Source organism: Lagopus muta, chromosome 1 (genome assembly GCF_023343835.1).
Source record: "Lagopus muta isolate bLagMut1 chromosome 1, bLagMut1 primary, whole genome shotgun sequence".
NCBI lineage: Eukaryota > Metazoa > Chordata > Aves > Galliformes > Phasianidae > Lagopus > Lagopus muta.
In genome coordinates this window covers 111483781-111500402 of record NC_064433.1, presented here as the reverse complement: position 1 = coordinate 111500402, position 16622 = coordinate 111483781, and the positions used below count along the sequence as shown (strand labels likewise).

General features: G+C 62.2%; 2 protein-coding genes across 2 annotated transcripts in view; both read left to right on the top strand.

Annotated features, from left to right (window-relative positions):
- Positions 1 to 1255: 1255 nt before the first annotated feature.
- Positions 1256 to 6390, top strand: LOC125692611 (fibrinogen alpha-1 chain-like). Its single transcript, XM_048943321.1, has 2 exons — positions 1256 to 4189; positions 4777 to 6390. The coding sequence occupies exons 1-2, from the start codon at positions 3432 to 3434 to the stop codon at positions 5000 to 5002; spliced, it is 984 nt and encodes a 327-aa protein (XP_048799278.1). The 5' UTR covers positions 1256 to 3431; the 3' UTR covers positions 5003 to 6390.
- Positions 6391 to 6969: 579 nt separating this feature from the next.
- LOC125696824 (maestro heat-like repeat-containing protein family member 2B) overlaps positions 6970 to 16622 on the top strand; it is a 44870-nt gene continuing 35217 nt past the window's right edge. The window contains exons 1-2 of the mRNA XM_048953031.1: positions 6970 to 7152; positions 8079 to 8555. Of these exons, the coding sequence (XP_048808988.1) occupies positions 6970 to 7152; positions 8079 to 8555 (660 nt within the window). The remainder of the gene's footprint in view (positions 7153 to 8078; positions 8556 to 16622) is intronic.

Here is a 16622-nt window from a genome sequence, read left to right as displayed (position 1 = left end):
CGCCCGGGCCGCTCCCTGCTCTCCCCGGCTTGGCCGCAATGCCCTCCTCCAGCCCAGCCCCTCGCACTGCTCTGCGATGCCCCCGATCCCTCTCAGCAGCCCTTCAAAATCGCAGAGCTCGAGGATGAGAGGACGTTGCCAGCCCCGACGGCACATCCGCACTCACCACGGTCTCGGCGCACGGCTGCGAGACCCAGACAGGAGGCTGCGGGGTTGCTGCGCTCTCTGCCGAGGCGCGGAAGGGAGACGAGGGCCCCAAAGGGAGGCTGGGCCTCGGCCCGAAGCTCCACTCACTCTCAGCGTCCCGCAACCCGAGCCCAGACCACGCTCTGTTCCGTTAAGAGCCAAGGGCAGCGCCCGCAGTGCCCGCCATAGGGCTCTGACCGCCAGGCCTGCCCCCGCCGCGGGGCCGCTCAGCCCGGGCTCTCCTCCAGCTCCGGCTCAGCTCCCCGAGCTACTCGGGGCCGCCGCTTGGACTTCGTTCTCGGCTCTCCCGCTCCGGCCCCCGGGACCCGCTCGCTTCGCCCCCTCCCCCGAGGCCGTGCCGGGCCCGTCCTCCCGTCCCCGCAGCCCCTGAACGGCGCAGCGCGGGCCGAGCCGGGAGCGTGTCTGCAGAGGGAGGCAGAGCCGAGGCAGAGCCGCGGCAGCGCTGCTTTCCCCCGGCTCCCAGCGGCCCCCCCGTATGCTCTCTGCTGTCAGACGGTTTCCCGGCGCTTCGCGATCGCGCTGCTCCGTTCCCTCCCCCCATCCCTCGCCCTTCTCTCTCCGCCCCCCGGGGCCGGGCCGTGCGGCACGGCAGCGGTTACGCGTGCAGCGGCTCCGGAGCGCGATAAACAGCCCCGGCCCCGCGCTGGCCCCGGGCCCGCCGCCCGCTGCGGGGAACAGCCGCGCTGCCCTGGGAGCTGCGCACTGCGGAGCCGGGCCAGGGGCTGGTGGGGGGCGGCGGCGGCGGCGGCGGCGGCTCCGTGAGGCCGTGCCGCGGGGCTGCGCTGCCGGGAGCGCGGCTCCTGCTCCGACCTGAACCCGCCGCTCTTCTGTTTGTTTATTTCCCGGCCGCGGTGGCCGGCTGCCAAGCACGCGGACCTTTCCTATTAAAAACCCATTTCTCTTGCCCTGCGCGGAGCGGTTCTTCACTCGCTGCGCTCCGTTGTGCCGTTAACGCAGCGCTGCGCAGCGCAACCGGGGCCGAGGACGGGGGGGGGGGGGGGGGGGGGCGGGAGGGTGGTACCGCAGCCCGGGGAGGCGATGCCCGGCCCAGGGGCCCCTCGCCCTTATCGGACGCCTATCCCGCAGCACGGAGTCGGCGCTGCCTCTCTGGCCGGGGCTCCTTGCGGGGTGGCTCCCGGCCCTTCTCCTCCCCGGGGTGTCTACCCGTCGGTCGGGGCGAGAGGATCCAACAATAAAGTAGATTGAAATAAGTCTGCGGTTGGTGAGTTTCCAGCGATACTTAATGGCACTCGCAGTAAACAGTCCCTCTCTGTGCTAGCGGGGAAAATCATCCAGACACAAGCGCATTCCACCCCCTTTAGGGCTCCCTGGCTGTTATTATAGTTATTGCATTACTCTGGTGTAAGCCTTTTGTAACTAAGCTTCTATAAAGCCCCGCTTACAAGCGCCCTGATTAGAATTTTCCTTGCCAGCAACCAAAGGCCACCCGCTTTCCAGTGCTATACAGAGGGAGCCGTCAGCAGCCACCCCTCTGAATGTGCGCTTTGTTCCTGCCAACAAGGAAACGAGTGGGCTTCCACTGGGGAGAATGCGGCCCTTCTGTCGCAAGGAGCTGGGGGGCACCGGGCCCGGCGGCGGCGGAGGGGTCACGGGACCGCGGGGTGCGGGCCGCCCCTGATCCGGGAGGGGAAGGGAAGGAAAGGGGGGGACGCGGGGCGATGCTCTCCCAGCACCCGGCCGCAGGGCGAGAGCACAGGGGGACAGGGCGAGCGGCGAACCGCAGGCACGGAGCGGTCACCTCGCCGCGTCCAACGCCGGCGCCAGTACCATAGAGCAGGGACGGAATGCCAGGCTTTCGCTTTCACGCAGGATGCAGGATGTGTGTAACACGGAGCATTTCTCAGCTCGTCTGATTTTTAACTTCCTCTAAAACTCTGTGTTGTTTTTTTTTGTTTTGTTTTGTTTTTTTCCCCTCTCCCTCTGTTCGGAGAGCGGCAACGAGAGGCCGAGAGGAAGCACGCTGCCGCCGTGCGAAATGCGGACCATGTGTGGGAGCGATGTGCCCGGCGGCACCCGGTGGCGAGGGGGGTGACAAGGCAGAGCCGGGCTTCCCTGCTGAGAGCCGCCGTCCTAGGGCGGTCCAGCACCGTCGGTGCCATACCGACTTATGGCCGTGCGGCGTTCCCGTGTTGATCGGGATTCTTTCGGTCTGAGGCTTTCACGATGTGCTTTGTGTTCGCCCACCTCGAGGCTCTGCGGGCAAAGGGTTAAATCTTCGGAGGGCTCGAAGGAAGCAGCCGAGTTTCAGCGAAGAAAAAAAAAAAAAAAAAGGAAAATAAAGAAAGGTGGGGGGAGAAGAAAGGAGTGGGAGCGGGGAGAGGCGAGGGCCGCACGACGCCCTGATCATCCTTCTGGCTGCTGGAGAATAATAATTAATCCCAATCGTAACCCGCGGCCTTTCTCTCCTATTGGGCTCTGCCAGGAAGCGCCTCCGGCCCTGGGGCTCCCCGTTCCCTCTCCGCCTCCCCCCTCCCCGTCCCTTCCCTGGGCAGTGAGAGGAGAAAGGGCCGCCCTGCCCACCGCCGCCCGTGCTCCTCCGGTCGCGGCGCACAGCTGTGGCAGCGCGGTGCCTCCTCCAGCTCTCTCCCGGCTCCGGCTCGGCACCCTCCTCCTCCTCCCCCTTTGTTCTCCCCCCTCCGCCTTTCCTTCTCTTTAAATAGATTTCTAGGCGCTGCCTGGTGGAGAGCGGCTCTCCGGAGAGCGCAGCTATCGCTTCCCTGCCGCTAACCTCTCTTCCTCCGTTCTCCGAGCACAACGCGATCCCGAGGCCGAGCAACCTGCGCTGAGAAAGATAGAGAAAAGCACAACTGGGGCCCCCCGGGTCGTGCACGACTGCGTGCAGAGGGAGGGCTCGGGTTGACCCTCCCGAATGAAGAGGGTCGAGGGCAGCGGGGAACCCTTCCCGGGCTGTGCCCCCCCCCCGCACTGCCCCGCACCCGGGGCTCTCCCGGGGCGGAGGGAGGCCGAAGACAGAATGGGGCGCGAGGAGGCGAAGTGCCGCCCGGAGAGCTGTTGTGACAGATGCTTGGCTTCGCTGGTGAGAGAAGGAGTTAAAAGTGAGCGAGCTGTTTGTCGATGGAGCCGCTTCCCCGAGCGGCTGGCTGGAAAGCCGTCCATCAGCAACCAGTCCGACCTGCCCGTGATAATATGCGATCAACACCAAATCACCCCCGCCAGGCACGATCCATCATCGCCGCGATGCGATGGGCCCTTTTATGGCTGTGTCTACGCGGGGGGCGGGCGGGGGGAAGGGGGAGGGAGCGGAGAAGAGGGAGCGGGAGCGCGTGAGTGGGGAGGGGGGCATCCGCCGCAATGGGAACCGCAGCCCCCCCGGCTCCTGGAGCGGCGGAGCCGAAAGTTGCCGGGCCGGGGCTGCGCCTGGCAGCGGGCCCCGCCGCCTCCGCCTGCCATCAGCCTCCCCTCCCCCTGCCGGCTCCTCCGGGGCGAGCTTGACTGGCGTTAAATTAATAATTAATCGGGTGAAATTGATTAAAGGGCTCTGCGCGCGATGGGGCGCGGGGAGAGCCCTTCCCCTCCTCTCCGGCAGCGGGGAGCTGCCGGCCCTCGGAGCTCCGGGGGCGCCCGGCCCGAGCAGGAAGGAAAAGGGCGGCGGGGAGTGGGGCGGGGGAGGAAGGCGGCGGTGGCGGCGGCTGCAGCAGAAGCAGCAGCAGCTTCGCTGGTGGCTGCCTGCAAGCGAGAGCGGCGGCAGCAGCAGGCGAAGGCTGGCCCCAGGCTGGCTCGGCTCCGCGCATCTGGGAGTGCGTGTGCGTGTACAAAGCCGGAGCCCGGGAGCTGCTCGAGGGCGGTGCTCGGCACCACAACGCCAACCTCCCCCACCCTTCTCTGCCCCCCCTTCCTCCCTCCCTTCCTCCGGCCGAGATCACTCTCTGCCACGGAAGGAATGGGGAACCGCAGGGGACGCGGCCGGGCCGGCGCACGCCTCAGCTGCAGCCCCGCCGAGGTGGGAAAGGGTTAAACGTTGGCGGGGGCCGGGGGATGGGAAGCGAGGGGAGGGGGATGCCGAGCGCAGGGAAACCACAGCGCACCTGGGCTCGGCTCGGGAGCCGGAACGAGCCGCCGTCTCCTCCTCCTCCTCCTGCTCCCTCCCTCCCTCCCAACCGCGCGGTGCCCGCCCGGACCGGATCGCGGCTCTATCTCCGCAGCAGCGGAGCGCAGATCTACCGGTCCTATCGGCCGCTCCTTCTAACCCCAGTGACCCAGATAACGCGGCGGCCTCGCCCCCATTCCCGCCCCGCAACGCGCTGGGGCCCCGAGCCGCCTCCTCCTCCTCCTCCTCCTCCCCCCCCCCCCCCCCGCTTCCTCCCCGGGAGCTGCGCGGCCGCCCCGGCGCTGCCCTCCGTCCGCAGCCCCTCCCGGCCCCTGCGGTGGGGCACCCTCGCCGGGCCTCGTTCCCTCGGGTCGGGGCGGTGCTGCCATCCCCCCGGGCCGACCCGGGGTCATTGTTTGCCTGCGCGGAGCCAGCCCGCCGTCAAAATACCAATTAAAACCCAAACAAACACCCCGAGCCGGTCTTTCCTGGACACGCAGGTCGGAGCCACCGCAGCCCCAGCGTTGTTATTCCTGGGCTGGAAATAGCCCTGGCTCCGCCCTGACAATCGCCTGTCAGAGGCCTCTCCTCTCCCCTCCCGGAGGCCCTGCCCTGCCCCTCTGTATTTACTTTGGAAGTGTGTGCGCGGACGGGAGCGGCGCGGTGCCTCCTGCCCGGTTCCCCCGGCACACGGGCTGTGGCGGATCCCGTCCCCGCTCCGCGTGACCCGAGATAACCCGGCCGGGAGGGGCACAGGGCCGGCGCCGACGGGAGAGGGCACGGAGAGCCCCTCGCTGCGGTGCGCGGAGGGGTAGGGGGGACAGGAGCCCCTCGGTTTGGGGGCGGCCCGTGCTCCACATCGCCCTGCCGGGAGATGGGGGGGCTCGGCGGGGAGATGGCAACGGGGCTTATACCGCCACGAGGGCCAAGCAGCGAAGTTATCACCAGCCGTGACCAAAATAAATGCCTGTGATAAAAAAGCCCTGACAGCATGATCCATTATGCGGGTGTCACCGCGTACAACGAGGTTCAATCAGATACGTCGGTTGCCGTGGACAACGGGGGAAGCGGCGGTACCGGGCTGACTGCTTTGCTGGAGAGGCGGCCGCGCTGCCCTAATGGGGGTCACACGGTGCCATCTGCGCAGGGGTGGCCCGGCGCCGCTGCAAAGGCACCGAGCGCGGCCCCGCGGGCTGCCCCGGCCCCTACGACGGCACGGGCCAGGCCCCCGGGGGCGACCGCGAAGCCTCCCGTCTGGGCTGCTCCGCACGGCTCAGCTCGGCTCCCCGTGTCCCTCAGCAGCCCGGGGCGCGCCGCGGTAATCACGGAGCGTTTGTTCCGTGCGGCGCAACCACCGCCTCCCGAGCGCTGCCCTGTTATTAGCGGTGAGAGGCGAAGGGGGGAGGGCTGCGCTCTCGCTGCGGGCTCCGCGCTGCTGCACGTCCTCGCCTCCGGCGGAGCCGAGTGCAGGTGCCGAGCGGGGGCCGCAGGGGCCTCGGGGTTAACGAGGGCTTAGGGGCAGCAGGCTCGCGCACCACATTCCTACAGAACGCCTCCCCCGAAGAGGGGGCCCGAGGCCAGACGGTACCTTTCGGCCCCGGCCCCTCTCCGCCGTCCCCGGGGTTGAGGACGCGACCTCAAGGCATAAGGCACGGCCCGCGGCGGGGTGCCCCCCCTCCCCGCAGCCCTGGCTCGTGGTGCCCAACATCCCGGTGCGGGCGCTGCGTGGCTGCGCTACGGTCCCGAGCAGCAGCACGATGCTGCACCGCCCCCCCTCCCCTCCGTCACGATTTAATGCTTTCCATGTTCGTCGGCAACTGCGCTTCCGCAGAGGAACCCCGGCGCGCTCTCGGCCCGGCGCTGCGCTGTATTGTGGCGAGCGAGGCGCAGCCGGAGTGAATCCATTACGCCGCGATCCGACAGCACAGGTTTCTGCGGATACCCTCTGATTTACATTTAAAACAGCGCTCAGCCATTGTCTGCCAGCCGGGAAAGAAAACACAGCCCCGTAACTTCCAATGACCTTCAAAGAAACGCAATTAACTGCTGCAATTATCGGTGCACGCCTTGTAGAAAGAAAAAAAAAAAAGACACAGGTGCTCGCCTCGCTGCTGTTTCACCTGGATAAGCAGCCCGTCTCCTTCTCTCCCCCCCACCCCCAAACGCACACCTCTGCAGCTCCCAAATACAGGACCCCCCCAGCTGAGAACAGCGCGGCTTCGTCACACGGCCGCACGCAGAGCTCCGCTGTTCTCGGCCGCCGCCGGCGGGATCTCTTCGCGGCTCCATAAAGCACTGCCACCCCCCACCCCCTCTGCTGCCCCGATACGGAACTCAGGTTAATGGGGTGGGCTCAAAGCCGCGCTCCCCTTCACCCCGAACGCCACTGATCTGCGCCCATCGACCCTCGGAGACAATACACCGAGTCCCCCGGCCCCGGGAAGCACCACCACGGGGAGCGGCACTGGGGGTGGGGGGGGGGGGGAGGGGGCTGTCCGCTCTCGGTTCTCCCCTCTTTTGCGCACGCACACACCAAATAAATAAATAAGGAGGCGGCTGGAGCCATCTGGGGTTGGATGGCTTCTCATCTCATTACAGAGCATTAGGAGAAACAGGCAAATATACAGCTATTAAAATTAATCGCCTCGCGCTGTCAGCTGAACATAATGGAAATTATTTATAGGCTGCCTGCGATGCCGCGCTCGTCACGGAGGCGCGGTGCGGAGCGCTCGCGGCTCTCGGCAGCGAGAGGCGTGCGGAGCCCGGCCCGGGCCGGGTCGGCCGAGCGCAGGCGGTGGGGCAGGGGCTACGGAGTGAGCCGCTCTCCGCGGGTGCGGGTGTTTGGGCCGAGCAGAGAGGAAACAGCGTGGGTTCCCGTAAGGCCGCGGGGTCGCCCCGGCGCAGCATCCCTGGGACCGGGAGGAGCCCTCCGGAGGGAGATCCCCCCCGTGAGGGCTCTGGGGGCTGCGGGAGGGGGCGCGGACGATCCACCAACAGCTCGCCGCCCGTAGATGCGATGCTAATTGGCGGTCTTTCCGCCGCTGCCCCTGGAGCGGCCTTTCCGAGCTGTTGGCTTCTGCTCGGGGGGGAGACGGGGGTCTCTTCCGCTCGGGAAGAAAAAAAAGCAAAGCAAACCAATGGGCTTGCCGATGCCGAGCGGAGCCGGCCTGTTTTTCCTACCGAGAAACAGCGTTACGGAAGCAGGAAAGCGCTGCCCCTGCATTTCCCACTCCGCACGTCCTCCCTCCTCCCCCTCCACAGCCGCGGAGCGCCCCACCGGGGCCGAGAGCCGCCGGGCGGGGGCAGAGCGCAGGCGGTGCGGGAGCCGAGAGCGCCGCTTCGGCGGTGCGGGAGGGCAATGGTTGAGTACAGCCGTCCCTGTGCTGCCCGCCCGAGGCTCCGGAGCCTCAGCGGGTAATTGACGGTCTCGAACCCAAATTGAAACGTGTTAACAACAACGCCGCGCATCCTAGGAGCTGCCCGGGAGACCGCCACCTCACGCTCTTTATATATGATTTGAATCCACCGGAGGGAAGTGGCACGGAGCTTGGGGAGCACGTTTCCCCTACCTGTAAATCAGCGCTTAGCACCGCGTTCGGGCAGCGGCAGCTTCGACGCATACAGCGGGAGGATCGCAGCCATTCCTCCTCCCACTGCCCTTGCAGCACTGTTTCCACACCGCCCCGAGCCCTCCCGTGGCCCCCCCGTGGGGCGGCGTCGGCCCACGCGTGTCCGCTGGAAACCCCCTCCCCCAGTGCTCCTTTAACCGACCCCCCCTTAAGGGCATTTGCCGTCTCCGCAGCGCAGATCGGGTCTGGGCAAGGAAAGAGCCAACTCGTGCCGGAGCGGTTGGACGTGCCGAGGCAGCACAGCGCTGGCAGCGCTCCCCGGGAAGGGCTCCAGGGCCTCCCACCGCCAGCCGCAGCCCTTCCATCCGCAGCTGCCACCATCCCTTTCCCGCACCTCAGGAGCAGCTGGAGCCCCGCGGCGCGACCCTGCCCCGGAGGCAGCGGTGCCGCCGAACTCGTGCCGAAGTCACAGCGGGCAACCGGCAGATGGAAAATCCCCGCTCTTCCCGCACAGGAGCACGTCGGGAACGGGCAGAGCGGTGCCTAAGCGCGGACGGAGATCGCCGTGGGATCCCTCCCTCGTGGCCCGCCCGCACCGACCCGGGAGCTCCTGCCCCCGCGTGGACTCGGCCCCATCTGGGGACGGAGCCGCCGAGGAGAAGCGGTTTCTGAAAGGCGGTCCCGGGCCGGGCTCGGGAAAGGGCTGCGGGGTACGGCTCCTGCCCGGCCCCGCGCCGCGGCTCTCGCCCACGCGTGAACTCGCTGAAAGTCACGCAGGCACGCCGCGTGTCCCGTGTCACACGCTGCCTCTCCCCCCGCCGGAGCCACGCACACACTCACGCCGAGCCCCACGCGCACGCACCGCCCACCTCTCGGCAGCGCGCACCGAAGGGCTCGCACGCCGCAACCCGCACCGACACCGATCCGCACCCGCACACGGGGGCCGCGTCGGGGCTGCACCTGCCGTCGGGCTCCCCGCCCTGGGACGCCCCGTCCCCTTCCCTTTGCACCCCGGCCCCGCACACCGTGGCGGGTGGTGCCGGCGGTGCCGCGCCGTGCGTCCGGCAGCTGCGACGTGCCGGAGGCGGCCGGGGAAAGGCCAGCGGCGCCCAGGGCGCGGGCAGAGGCCGCGGCTGATCTCTTGGCAGAGCCGCGAGCGGTTTGGCCGCCGCAGCCGGGAGGCCGGCCCGGATTATTCATCACGGGCAGGCGAACACAATCCTTCCCCCTCCCCCTCCGCCGGCCTTGAGTATTTCGTCCCGGCCGCGCAAACGATATTCAACTCGTGTCCTCTTCCGTGCCGGCACCGAGGAGCCTCCGGCTGCCAGAACGGCGCACGGCGGCGGCGTCCCGGTTCCGTGCGGCCGCAGGGGGACCAGCGGGGAGCGACCGCTCCGCAAACCGCATAGCCGCGGCCCCCGCGGGGCGGCCCGCCGCTCGTAGTGCGCCCGCGCCTACGGCAGGCAGCTGTGCGCCGCGGGGCTCGGAGGCCCCGGTAGCGAGCCGAAACCGAAATAAAAGCACGCTGCGCACATCCCGCGACTGCCCGGGCACAGGGTCGCGATCATCCTCACCCGCAACCCCCCCTCGCCGACCCCGCTCCCGCGGGGGCTTTCCGCGCCCGGCTCGGCAGCGAACCGGCCTTCCCTCGCCCCCTGTTGGAAAGCACCGCGCGGTGCGGGGCCGCGCTGTCGTCTCCCGCGAGCGCAGGAAACGTGTCCGGTCCGATCCGCGAGCGGCTGCGAGGCGACGCGGCTCCGGGTCTCTTTCCCAACCCCGTCCCTATTCCTTCCCTTCCCCATCCCCATCCCCGCCGACTCAGCAGTGCAGCAGAGTGCATATCGCTTGTAAGACAGGATATTTAAAGCTTAACTCCCTGTTTATTTTCGTCCCAGACCAAAGGAGCTCGGCTGCCTATTCGGGCAGCTATTCAGATGCCTGCCCCGACCGAGCCCCGAGGTTATTAATTTCCCGAGGCTACTCGGTGTCTCCGCCCCGGCGCAGCGGGACGCGCGCTCCGGCGTCGTTCGGGGCCCGGGGATGCGATTGGGAATCGCGGTGCTTCGCAGCCACTTGGCGTTTCGTTACTACGGGAGGAATCAGCCTGCAGCCATACAGCGTCGTTACGTACAGCAGTATCGATTTTCGAGCAGTGCTCCCCACCGGTTTAATTGTTTTTAGGAATGTCAACTGCAGCTCTTACGTTCCCTGAATTCATCAGCGCTCACATGACGAACCCCATCGTCGCCCGAATTCATAGGGCTGCCCAGCCCTCGGGCTGCTTTCAGCAGAGCCCTGCAGCGCTCCCCTCCCCAGCACACACCTCCAGCCCATCCTGCCTTGCGGTCTCAGAATGAATGCACCGAATAAATACACCCCGAAATTAGTCACCGTTCCCGGTTTCGGGTTTTACAGCTCAAAATCCCCATTACGACGCCGACAAAAAAAAAACAAAAAAAAAAACAAGCCACACCGAAGACTCTTCTAGTCTTTAAAAAATAATTAGGAAGAAAAACAAGCCGAAGCCGAGCCGCTGCTGCTGCTCGGGGCTCCGCTGAGAGCCAACAGATGCCCTGCATCCCGGCCCCCCCGCCATTCCGAGTGTGCCCGCCCGCCCCTGGCGACCGACGCCGCGAACACGCGTGGGCCGTCGCGGGGACTCCCGGCAACTCCCGGCCTTCCGCGGCTCGGAGCGGCACCGCGGGCGCCGAAAGTTTCCGCGCCGCGAGCGGAGCCGAGCGACAAACTCCGACTAGGAGAAGCCCGGGGCCAACCAACGCTCCGCTCCGCTCAGAGCCCATGGGCACGGCTCCGTCCCGCTTTAGCCTCCCGCCCTCCCCTACCGACGCTGCCCTCGGGACGGGGGTCGGGACCGGGGTCGGGACCGTGCGGCGGAGGGTCGCGGCCGAGGGAGGCGGCTGTACGACCGTTCCCTCCCGTTGCTCTGCCGTCCCCTCTCGGCCGCAACCGGCACTGCACGCCCGGCCTCCCCATATCCTCCCCCCGGCTCCCCCCAACCCCCGGGGAGCGCGCCGGGCCGCTCCTTCCTGCCACGCAAAGGCGCGTGTGTGTTAATCCCCGGCCGCTGCCCGCCGGGCGCAGCTGTCGCCCACACGCCGAGAGCGTTCCCCCCCCGCCACCCCCGGGCCGCTGTGCTCCATTCCGCTCCCGACAGCCCCGCCGCGGGCTCTCCCGTCTCTCCGGTGCCGCGCTCCGCGCTGGGAGCCGGGGGAGGAAGGAGGCCACCCCCCGGCAGCGCTTCCCCGGTCGGAGCTGCACCCCCTCGCAGCGCTGCCGCCTTCCCCCGGCACGGTACGGCACCGCGGTGACACCCGGCGCCTCATCGGCCGCGGGAGCCGAGCCGAACTGCGCCGTGCCACGCCGTGCCTCGGGCAGCCCTCGGCTGCTGTTTGTTTTGTTATCAAATCAATTAAGCTGCTGCTCTCCTCTGAAACGGAGGCGGGAGGGGGGGGGGGTCACGCAGCGAAAGCGCAGCCACTCCTTTGGCACCGTCTCAGCAAAGCGAAGAGCTCCTCCTGTTGGAGGAAAGCTTTCCTGGCGGACGGAAACCCCCCCCTGTACGCGAGCGATTTCGGTTTTTTATTGCATTTCGTGCTGCGTTGCTTCGCTTTGCGTTACACTGCGCTGTTTTATTGCAGCCCGCCCATTGGGAAGATCCTTGCTGGCTCTCAGGGGATTCAAATCAGTCTTTAATGCGGGGTAGCTCCTAACGGAGGCGCAGCAGAGCAGGGCACGGCGATGGGGCAGCTCACAGTGAGCACGGGACAGGTGCAGCTGATAATACTACTGCCAAGGCACGGCGTGGTGGTATAAAACCACTCCTGTGCATCCACACCAAAGGGGTGGAACTCAGTGGAGCCAATAGCTGAGATATTAAAGTGCCAACAAAACAACAGTTTGGAAAGAGTTGCAAGGAAATTTTGTTACTGATACTCTGTGCAATAGTGGAGGAGTGCTGGGGGGGAGGGCTGGGAGCCACATGGGCTTTTTGTGTTTCTGATGGTGGGATGTACCCTGAGCAACTTTGACGGACTGCTAACAATGTTTTTGGTTTGGTGGGATTTCTGTGCAAACACTGGCAGATGGCGTGGGTGGCTCATGTGTTTTCATTTCTCTGTTCCTTCCATGGCATCTTGCAAAGCCTGAGATCTTCGCATATCACCTCTCATTCCATATCACATCTTTATCTGGCCTCTCCTTACCCAGACTACGCCCTGGGCTAATGCTACATCCCCTTGGTCCTAGAGCCCAGACAGCCTCTTTCTTTCTGTTTGCTTAGCGAAGCAGTGCAAAATGTTCAGGCATCACCTGACAGCAGACAAGGTGTTCAGATGGAGAAGGGGGCATGAGCAATGTGGGTTTGTAACTGCAGCCAGGATCTGGGTACTGTGTTTGCAAGGCACAGGTGCGAGGCGCTGCAGTGCAGGTTTGCAGTGTGAGCCAGAACAGGAACCAGCTCTCCCTGTGAACTGCAGGCTGTGTGCTCACTGCGCCATACAGGGCCGGCCTGTTTATACAGCTCCCAATGGAAGTGATGGATTGGGCAATCTTTTTGCACTGCACTTAAGGCTAAAATGTTTCTGGCCTCACCTTAAGGAGGAAACCATGTGTTTGCCTCCATCGTCAGTGTTTTGAACCACACGACCAGAGCCAGATAAAACACAGGTCTGAGCCAAATCACAATGAATGTAAACAGTTATGACAAATCATTGGAGTAACCTTTTTCTCTCTCTCTCGACAGCTTAATGCTGCTGCAGACCTCAGCCTTAAGGAACAGGTAGGCACGGTTTAGCTCAGCGTCATTTTAAATGCCAGGTTCAAAAAATGTTAAACTCCACCGGGTCGTGGGCGATCGGGCTCTCCTTTGTCAGAGATTTGTACTGAAGACAAACATTGGTGGCAATTGTGTCTAAAAATACTTCAGAACCTGCTTCTTAGGGGGAGAGCGCAGACGCCAGGCGCCTGACCACGGCCATAAATTGCTGTCAGTGACACAGCTTGGGCGTATTTAGGGGACCTGGCTTTGCCCTTTCCTTGACAGGACAGCGGCTCGCCCTGGGGTTCGTCTGCTCATGTCACTGTCATCTGTCATGACACACTCGTGCGGGACTCAGCTGCTTACACTGGGAAAGAAGAAATGTGAAAATAATTGGTTGATGCTTATGTGGCTCCTTAGGCTACACCTGCACAGCCCTTTTCGGGGCTCTCTATTTGAAAAATCATTAACCTTACATATACATACTGCCCTGTATCTTAGATAATGTGCCCTTCTGCCGTTAACCTTTACATAATGCAAGTGCAAAAAAAGCCTCATCGCTACTGAGCGCATCCTAGTGCAATCTGGCTGCAGTTTAACAATGATACTGAAAGCATCGGCATGTTTTGCTATACTCCTTTCTGAGGTGAGATTGATTCTCCTAGAATCTTTTCAACTCCAGGTTTTTAGCAATGCAAGAAAACAAAACAAAACAAAACAAAACCAAAAACAAAAAGAAACAACGATGCAGCAAAATACCCGAGGGCCAGGCTGTGAACACAGAGCTGCTCTGTGTTGCTGAGAAGCAGCCGCCAAGCAGAGTGAGCGGACTCACCCACCAGCTCCAGCACACGCACGGCTCTGGCTGCTGTCTGCACTCAGCACGGCGCTACCTCCGGCTTCTCCCAGCAGTGCTGGCAGGGTCTCAGCCTGGGCTCACCGCTTGGCCATGTACTGTGCTGTGTGTGCAGTGGGTGGGCTTGGGCAGCGTGCTAGCAGCATTATGAGGGATTTAAGGGGGGGGAGAGAAAAACGTGGCTCCTCAGTGTAAGATTCACACAGCAAAGGCCCTAGAAGGGAAAGCCCCGTATCCCTGGAAAACGAGTGCAGACATATTGTTAGAGGGTAGAAAGGCAGTAATTAAGGCTGGGGACCGATCACACTTCGTTGCCAGAGGAGATGATTCTCACCACGGATACACAGCCAGCTCTGGTTTACTCTGTTATTTCTGCTTTTGAGCCTGCTGGAAACATCAGAGAAGTGATAAACAGGACTCAGAAGCGTGCAAGAAAAGTTACTTCTGGGCAAAACATCATTCATCAGGATACCACTTACAGTGTATTTTGGTAGTAGTCCCCAAATTGCAGTTCTTCAAAATTAAAATAAATATCAGGCATAATACAGACAGCTTGTTTCTGGGTTTCACAGAGCTCCCATCTTTTGCTGCAAGCAGCTTCTAATACTGCAATGAAATCCATATTCTGCTGCTTCTATGTCTGTTTTACACCAGGTTTCTTGTTTTTAAAGATATTGTGTTCGATGGGGAGTGTGACTTGACTGTCAAATGGCAATGCTGTATATTCAGTCTTTACAACCACCAGCCTGAACGATTCCATGAATGAAATCATACTGGTCAGATGGCGCTGGCACGGTGCAGTGCAGTGGGTGCATATTGCAGCGGGACAGACCGCGTTGCTGGCCCCAGGACCTACTGACACACAGTTCCAGGCTGCAGTGCTGGGAGCACTGGGGCCTACTGACGCAGTGTCAGGTCACAATGCTGGCTCAACGCTGCTTGCACAGCAGGTGCTCCAAGCACGAGCTGGCACGGGCACCTAAGGCAAGCTTAGGGTTTGCTGGGCTTGTGAGCCTGGCCCAGATGCTAGCAGGTTCCTCTGCCTTCCCACAGCTCACCCAGCTGTGCTGCCTGGAAGCGCAGTGCAGAACCAGGTCACCCTGAGCACGCTTGAGTATTATTTCTGAGTGGAAATGCTCAGCGCACAAGAAAGAAACACAGAAGCCCTTTGTCTCAGCCCAGAAATGAAGAATAGGAGCCCTTTGGGATGTGAACTGTCTCCAGTGTTCCAGCCAGTGCTGAAGGAGCACCTGCACAAACCTCAGGCCCCTGAACACTTCCCTGAAGTGCTGATCCTGCTCAGGATGGGCCCCACCTCACTCCTACAAACTGGATCCCCTTCTCCAGGGGGGGCTGGCCACAAATACTAAACTGTTTATTGAAGCCGCTGTGATCACCAAGAGAATTAAAACATTTCCAAAAGAGCTGCAGAGCCACTCCCGTTATAAAGTATTACACAGGGTCATACTAGTACATTTCCATAGAACACAGAATTGAGTTGGAAGGGACCCTTAAAGGCCATCTATTCTAACTTGCCTGCAATGAACAGGGACACCTACAGTCACATCAGGCTGCTCAGAACCCCATCCAGCCTGACCTTGAGTGTCTCCAGGGACGGGGCATCCACCGCTTCTCTGGACAACCTGTGCCAGTGCCTCACCACCCTTACTGTAAAAAACTTCTTCCTTGTATCCAATCTAATTCTTCCCTCTTTTAGTTTGAAATCATTTCCCCTTGTCCTATCACAAGATATGCTGCTAAAGAGCCTGTCTCCTACTGAAATTTTCCCTCCCCAGGGAAGAAATAAATGTAAAATAAAAGAGATGGCAAACAGCAGCAAAACTCAGTGACAAGGCTGAGTCATGGGACTGAGGCGAAGGCATTTCCGCAGCATTCACCTTGCTGGCATAGACTGGATGTTGGAGCAGCGCTGGGAACATCGCACCGCCCCAGCAGCACAGACCATTTACCAGCACACTGCAGGCACTGCCCGAAATCGCTGCCCCGCGCTCCCTGAGCCGCGCTCGGAGGCGGTGGGAGGGAGCACTCACGTATGGTAAATGCCCCAGCAGGTTCCCCCGCGCAGGCACCCCCGACGCTGCCAATTCTTGATCCGGCAGCACAGGGCGGATTAGCAGCGGAAGATTAATTCCTTCCTGTCATCTCCCCGGGGAGGTTAAATGATCTCAGGAGCAATTTCTCCTGCTGGGCACGCCGCAGTGCCGAGGCACACCGCTCGCTGCCGCAGTGTGTGTGGGGCTCTCACGGTGGCAACGAGCTGGGGGAAGGGTCATCCGCCGAAGATACATTTATTTAATTAAATGGTGATTTCTTGTGACCCTTTTTTTTCCACATGAAAGGGATCTACAGCATGTCAGGATCTGCTAGAGACTAGCAAACAGCCATAACTACATGCATCTTGGATGTGGATACGGAGCTAGGTCTGCATTGCAAAGGAAGGCTATGGGGAAGAAACCAGCAGTAAAGATGACAGCTCAAAGTGCTTCACTGCTGACCAGGTCTTCAGTTCCAGGCACTATGCATTAAGGCAGCAAAGCAAATACATACTGGCATGTGAGCAGTTTCACTGGTTGCAAAGGGATCGCTCAGCTGCCTTAAAGATACGCGTAAGGCTGAGTGCTTTGCTTTACCACACTTTGCAACAGCTCTTGCATCAGCACTTAAATGATGCCCGGACACTGAGGCACAGTCACTGTGAGTGAGGAGTGAGGGAAATCAGAGACATACAGGGTAGGTGCTTTATAAACACATTGAGCAGGATGGAGGTGAGCTTCCTCTGTGTTAGCAATCCATTAGCATGGTTTACATGCACATTACTCTCAGAAAGTTGCAAGACTGCTGCTATCCTGTTAGCCCAACAAACCAGTAGTGGCACCCAGATGCTGGAGGGGTTGATCAAAAAGTTACCTTTGTCTCCCACAGTTCCCCTTACACAAAAGTTAGCGTTTGGATGCAAATACTGCTGTCTTGCTATTACCTATATTAAAGCCAGACAGAGCTGATCTGGAGCAAGATTTCATCTGGAAGGCAACTGCTGTGTAACAATCACAATTCCTGTGCACTGAGGTATGAGCCTGCAAGGTAAAATGCTTAGGTGTCCATACAGCACAGGGCAGGCTGCAC

Excerpts from the sequence above, each read along its gene's own strand:
- LOC125692611 (XM_048943321.1), top strand. The coding sequence starts at position 3,432 with ATGGGCCCTTTTATGGCTGTGTCTACGCGGGGGGCGGGCGGGGGGAAG. Across the intron at positions 4,190-4,776 it reads TCAGCTGCAGCCCCGCCGAG|GTCGGAGCCACCGCAGCCCC; the intron begins GTGGGAAAGGGT and ends CTGGACACGCAG.